The following is a 6,955-nucleotide window of genomic DNA, read 5'->3' as shown; positions in this document are numbered from 1 at the left end:
TGGCTGACAGTAGACCCGTCCGTCGGGCACCGTAGGGGGTGGAAACCACAGCGCAGCCGGGACAGCCCGGCCACCTGGCCGCGGGGCGACCCCTCGCCCCCTCCGACGGCGCCGCCCAGAGCGGGGAACGCGCCGCCCCCGGCTCCTCCCCGCGGCGCCGTCCGCTCGCCGCCGCGCTCGCCTGGCGGGGGTCGGAGAGCCCGGAGCAGCCCGCGCCCGCCGCCGCCGGTGTCAGCCTCCCTGGGAGCCGCCGCTGGCGCCGCCCGGGTGCCAGGAGCCCGCGCGCCCGCCCGGACCAGGCTGCCCAGATGCGGGCGCCACTCTGCCTGTTGCTGCTCGTCGCCCACGCCGCGGACATGCTCCCCCTGAACCGGAGGAGAAAGCAAGGTAGCGGGGCAGGGGCAGGGTGGCCAGGCAGGCAGGCAGGCAGGCGGGGACGGCCCTCGAGGCATCTGCCAGGTGCCCCCTGCCCTGGGCTATTGACTCCTCCAGGTAGGTCTCAATCCCACTTTACGGATGAAGAGACGGAGGCCCCGTGGCACCTTTGGCAAGCTGGACCAAGGAGGCTCTGGGAGGAGAGGAAGGGACTGGCAGGGCTCTCTCACTGCCCCCACTCCCTATAGTGGCATCATTGCTTGGAGCAAGGAGGGTGGCTCTGCACAGACAGGAAGGCTCGAGTGCCAGGCTGGAGGGCCCTGGGACTAGGGGATGGAGTTAGTGGCTTAGAAGTCACCCTAAACACCCTCGATAAGCCAGGAGGTGACATAGAGAGCCGTGGACTGCCCCACTCCCATCACCGGCCCTGACTCACTGTGTCACTTCCCAGAAGTAAGTGATCTTTGATGGGCCCTCCCTTGGGGCGAGAGCATGAGCTACATAACCTCAGGGAGACCTGAGTCTGAGTCTCTGTTTTCTGAGAATGACCTGGAAGAAGTCCAGCCCCTCCAAGAGCCTCTCTATTTTTTCATCTTGACCTCATAGGGCCTCTAGGAAGATGAACCAAGGTTCAGACTATAAGCGTATACCTGGTGCACAAAACCAGGGGCCCCTTGCACCCTCACCTCAAGGTCCTATGCCACTGCCCCTCGCTACTGGAGTCAGAACATCCTCAGGAGGTGGGTTTGAGGCTGTCCCTACAGAACTAGAGTTGGCAGAGCCCATGGGCAGAAGGGGGCGAGCAAGGTTCCTCCTGAGCCAGGCAGCCCTTCAACCTCTGGGTGCCAGTCTGAGAATCAACAGTCGAATGCCTGCCACTGTGCCAAGGGTTTTCCACACAGTAAGGGAATCCCCACTACATCCTCACGATATAGCTGAGGCCAAGTTTCAGACAGGTTAAGTAACTTTGCTAAGTTGTCCAGCAGGTGAATGGAAGACCAGTGGCTTCTTTCTTTCCAGCTGTGGTCTTAGGTCTGAGCAAGGCTACATGGGAATGAGAGCCGGAGTCTGCCCTCTGGGGGCTGCTAGTCCATTTGCGTGAACAGCACTACGCATGGACCCAATCACTGCTGCAGTTGAGCAGGAAGCAGAAGGGGCTGTGGGAGAACTGGGAGGTGGGATTGGGTGGGGCAGGGAAACTGGCCCAGGGCTCCAACCCCTGGTGTGACCTGACAGAAGGACGCAGGCAGTCGAGAGGTGGGTGGGCTTCCAGTGAGTAGGGGGAGTTAGGGACCTCCTGGGGACACTCCTCTGTGAATGGCCCCGATATAGTGGTTAAGTGCATGGGCTCTGGAGTCAGCCTGCCTGGGTTCAAACCCTGTCTTCCCCAGTTACTAGCTGAGTGACCTTGGGGAAGTCAGTTTGCTTCTCTGAGCCTTGGTTTACCCTTCTAGGGATCTTTGAGAGGATCTCTAAAATCTTTATCAGTTCCAGAAAAGACTAAAACTTTCTCCTCATTGACTCCGCTATAAAATAAGAATACTAATCGTAGGTAAGAATAAGACTGAATGAGTTAATGGCTATGTCAAGTGAGTGACTGAGTGCACACGCTCCCAGTGGGCACTTGTGTTAGTCATTCTCATTTCCTGTTGTGTTCTTGGCTGCTCACAACAGCCCAGCAGAGGAAGGGGGATGCTTATTATCTGCAGGAGGAGACGGAGTTCAGAGAGGGAAACTGGTTGTCCAAGGTTGCACAGCATGTGAGTGGCAAAGCAAGCTGGAAGCCCCATCCATCTGACAGGACAGTTATCTGCTGAGCTATGCTGGTCTTCCCTGCTCAGAGCTTCAGTTTCCCCATCTGAGGAGGGGCTGGCTTAGAAGATGTTTAAGATGTTTCTAAGTTCTAAAAAGACACACACACACACACAAAAGAAGAAAGAAGAAAAATTCCAATCCCTCCCCCATTCCCAGTTGCTCAGTGAGGTCTGGCATGGCTGCTCCTGACACTGCCCTGGTTTGGTGAGGGGCTCTCAGCACCCCTCCCCATGGTAGTTGATTTCTTGCATCTGGGGCACATACATTCCCAGCCCAGCATCTTCAGAGAAAGGCTGTGGCTTCACTCATCAGCCAGGTGCAATGGCAATCACCTTGGATTTCAGTCCCACCCCCAACACCTTTGTACTGGGTGACTTTGGGCAAGTGGATTTCCCTCTCTTCCCACCCAGTTTCTTTTTCCCCATTGGCACTGGGGTGGGTGTGGGGGGCACAGAAAAACTCTTCCTGTGGCATATTCTGCAACGTAGTCGTAGGAGCCCTGGCCTGACAGGTTTGGGAAATGTTGGGTTTGATAGATTTCTTGACTGTGTGACTTACCAGAGTGTTCATGGTGAAGAGGTGAGGACAGAGGGTGGGGCTTTCCCCAAACCAGTTACACCTCAGAGACCATTTATTCATAAGACAGCTGCTTGGAAATTCCATGTGAGATCCCTCAGGATCTTACCAGCTTTGACATTCTGGTCTAACTTTGGTAGGAGAATGTGTCCTGAAGGCACCTGGGTATTAGCAGTGCTTCATTCATTCATTCATTCATTCACTCACTCATTTGCGTGTTCATTCAGCAAATGTTACAGGGCAGCCTCTATGCCAGGCTCTGTGTTTGGAACCTCGAGGGTGCCAAGGTGAACAGACCTGGGGCCTGCCCTTGGGGAACTGCCAGTGTGTAGGGATGCCCCTCCCCTGCCTGCCCCAGCCTCCCCTCCATGCCCAATCCATGGCCCCAGGCTTCGCCTTCTCTGCAAGATCAGGAGGGATGACTCTGGGCCCAGCAGCTGCCCAGACTGAGCCTTCACCCTTGGGGCCTCGCTCCCGCAGACCCGTGCTTCCTCAGGCTCGGGCGTCACTGTTTCTTGATGAAACTTAATTTTTCTGTTTCTAAGACAAGAAAGAATGAAAGAAAAGGCTTGAGAAAGGTTCTTGGATCTCGTGTCTATTACAAAACATTTTGATTAATTAAATATAAATGAATCAGAACCAGATGGGAACAGTTCTCTTAAAACATGCTGGGGTATCCTGGCCATGGGACACTTGGACAAAGTGAGGTAGCTCTGGTCCGCACTCCCACCCCGACACAGAGATTCATTAGTCAGTGAGAAGACAGGCTGTGACTGCCTTTCCCTGCCGTCCAAGGCTGCTGGGGAAGGGGCTTGGTGGAGGCGAGAGTCTCCCACATTCTTATGGTATTTTTCGACCCTTCTAGACCTGAGGCGGAAAGGGGCAGAGGGAGGAGCTCTAGAATTCGTATAGCTCTGGGTTTAAATCCTAAGCCTTCTTCTGCCCTAATGTGACATCTCAGGCAGGCCACGTCCCTTCTCTGATCCAGGGCTTCACATCTGTGAAATGGGAACAATTGTACCTACCTCTTCAGAGGCTGGAAAGATTCACCACTGTGCCAGAGGGAAGGTGTCCAAAGGCATGCAGTAGGTACTTCATAAGAATTCAACAACTCCCTCCTCCCATTTTACAGCAGAGTGGAATATTCCCGGGACTGGCAGGAGGGGAAGCTCCCATGGGTTGACTCTCCCCTTTGCCCCCTCCCTCTATGAGCCTCTATTCCTTTGCTTGTATAAGGACTGTGCCATTGCCCACTCCAAAGACTTGTTAAGTGGACTGAATATAATAATTCTCTGTGAACAGCAAAGCCCTGTGTGGGCAGCCAGGCAGGCAGCACAGAGAAGCTGAGACCTGGCAAGCAGGTGCCCGAGGCAGTGGCAGTGATGGGGGAAGATCCGGATTTCTTGTCTCCGGGTCACGGCCATGGCTAGGCACAGAACAAGTGGCAGCACCCTAAACACTGGCATCCGGGTGAAGCCGGGTGAAGATGCAGGTCAGGGGCAGTGCTGGGAGGGGAAACAGGACTCCTAAAGGGCAGAGTGAGGGGTGATACCTGCCTGGGGAGCACTCAGGGAATGGCGCTGTGCGTCAGTACAATGCTGTCTTGAGCAAGTCCTTCTGCCCCTCTGGACATGGTTTTCTTCATAAAATAGGGCTAGTTGAGAAAAGAAACTTTATAAAATAGGGGCTGGTTGAGAAAAGGGAAGAATATTTGGTACATAGTAGGTGCTCAATAAACTAAGCTTTGCTCACCCACCCTCTTCCTCTAAAGTCAGTTCTGAAGCCAAACTTGTGGCTCAAAGGAGATACTGTTTTCATCTCACTTGGCTCTCACCTCCCAGGGGAACCCACTTCCCTCTCCAGTGGATGGAAACCACCCAACCCCACCCAGCCTTCAGAGGAGACCCTTGAGACCACTTAGTGAGGGCTGGCCACGTGCAGGAGCTGTGTATATGGGCTGTGAATCCTCATTATGGCTCTGCCTTGTGTTACACCCATCTCTCAGACAAGGGAACTGAGGCTCAGAAAGGGGCAGTGACCTGTCTAGGAACTTCCAACAGCTGAGCTGGGATACAGACCCAGAGTTTTGGAGGCTCCGAAGCCTGTGCCTAGAAATAGAAGTGAATCCTGTTAGTGACTTGCCAAGGACTACACGGCAGAGGCTCTGAGAGGAGCCTCGTTAGAGGGGTAGGGTTTAGGATTTTGTCAGGTGGGGTGGCAGCTGGTTAGGGGCTGGGGACTCTGGCAAGAATAGGGATGGCTGTGTCTAGGTGGGAAGGGTCCAAGGAACTGTCACCAGAGGAAGTGAAAGTCAGATTGCAGACAGGGCCAGAGTCAGTCATGGAGGGCCTCAGATGCCACTCGCCTGTCACCATAGTCACAGAGAAATATTTATTGAGCCCTTCCTCTGGGCCAGGCCCTGGACTAGGTGTTGACAAGGACAGCAGAGATGCGCTCTACTGTCTCTGCTGCCAGAGGGCCCTACATCTCCTTGGGATGCCCGGCACAGATCCACCGGAAGGAGTGGCATAGACAGGCTCCCACTCTCCTCAGCCCAGCCTTGAGAGACAGGGCCAAGGTGGTCCCGGTCTCAGCTGAGGAATCTGAGGCCCCAAGATGGAACATTGCTTGCCTTAGCTGTCACATGGTAACCTTACTCATTTTGTTCCCCTCCCTCGTCTTGTCGATCAGCCCACTGTTGATGCATCCACCTTTTCACCTTTCCTTCTAATGAAAAAGCTCAAGTTCACATTAACTCAAAGGTTTTCAAACTGAGGTTTGCAACCCATCGGCAAATCAGGCAGATACGTTTAGTGCAACACAGGCAGCATTTTTAATAAAATGGGTGGAGAACAGAACAAAACAGAGTGGGGTAGGTAAATGTGTTTGTAAAGGGCCAGATACTTAATATTGTCAGCTTTGCAGCCACATGTGATCTCCCATATTCTCTTCTTTGTTGTTACTGGTTTGTGTTTGTTTTTTTACAATACTTTAAAAATATTAAACCGTTCTTAGCTCACAGGCCATACCAAAAAACAGGCTGGAGACCAGATTTGGCCCATGGGCCATAGTTTGCCAGCTTCCATTTTAGAAGGTATCAGAGTGCATTGCAAGTGTTAAGATGAATTATTATTTGGAGAATGTATTAGAGTTCTCATATACATGTGAATGTGTGTGCGAATGGTGAGTGTGTGTGCACATGTGTGTGCAAGTGTGGATGTGTGTGCACATGGGTGTGGGCATGTGTGAATGAGTGTATGTACTGTGTGAACTGATATAAAAATATTATTTTCACCACTGTTGAGAAGCACGGGTCAGCTGAGTCAACATGGGCCTCGTGGCATCTCTAGGAAGCAGGATCTAGGAAGATCCCTGTATTGCAGATGGGAGATGAAGGCCCAGTGGGTCACATGCAATAAGCATGTGAACCCAGGGAGTCCAGCTCCAGAGCTCCAGCTGTGACACTGAATTGCCTTAATAAGCAATGACTGCCCCTGACACGTTTTGCAGGTCCTTAGTTCACATGCTTGTTTCTAATGGCCCTGAACCTGGTTTCCAATGGTCCTTCCCAGAGTGTGTGGATTTTAGCCGTGGAAGGTAGAATGATCCATCGGGGCCCTAAACGTCCTTCTGCATCAGACACCCTGAGCCACCAGCGAGCACCAGCCATTGCTTGCTCCTCATGCTAACCTATGGAGGAGGAAGGCTGGCTCAGAGAGGGGGCTGGCTTGTCCAAGGTCACCTGGCACATGTGTCACCTGGGTCTTCCTGATTCCTGAACCACAGGAGCAAACCCTGCCTTTTCCAGAAAACCCATTTAATGCTGCCGTTAACCACCCTCTCATTTGCACAGTACTTCACAGTTAGCAGAGCAGTCAACCTTTATTTTCTCTCTGGAGGGCCGTGAATAATGGAATGTTAGGACTGAAAAGGCCAATTGAGACCTTTGAGACCAACACTTATAAAAATGAAGCCTCAAGTGGGGAAGCTGCTCAGCCAAAGCCCCGAAGCTGGGGATGAAAGTGAGGGTTCAGGAGAGATGAGGTGAGGGTGGCTTTGGTTAGGTAGAGGAAAGCAGCTTGCCCCAGAGCTGGGTAGTCTGGTTTAGAGCTTCTCAGAGCTTCAGTTTCCCTCCGTGTGACTTGGGCATGCCCCATCTGCTTTGCCTTTCTCCCTGGTCTAAGGATAA

At 53.1% G+C, this 6,955-nt stretch overlaps 1 protein-coding gene across 1 annotated transcript in view; it reads left to right on the top strand.

Moving 5' to 3' along the window:
* Positions 1–308: 308 nt before the first annotated feature.
* The window catches only part of RSPO4 (R-spondin 4), a 28,528-nt gene continuing 21,881 nt past the window's right edge, over positions 309–6,955 (top strand). Inside the window, exon 1 of the mRNA XM_016200546.2 lies at positions 309–387. Coding sequence (XP_016056032.1) covers positions 309–387 — 79 coding nt within the window. The remainder of the gene's footprint in view (positions 388–6,955) is intronic.

The sequence above is a fragment of the Miniopterus natalensis genome, chromosome 7 (assembly GCF_054644295.1).
Source record: "Miniopterus natalensis isolate mMinNat1 chromosome 7, mMinNat1.hap1, whole genome shotgun sequence".
Classification (NCBI taxonomy): domain Eukaryota; kingdom Metazoa; phylum Chordata; class Mammalia; order Chiroptera; family Miniopteridae; genus Miniopterus; species Miniopterus natalensis.
The sequence above is the reverse complement of the archived record's forward strand: the minus strand, read 5'-3'. Positions and strand labels throughout refer to the sequence as shown.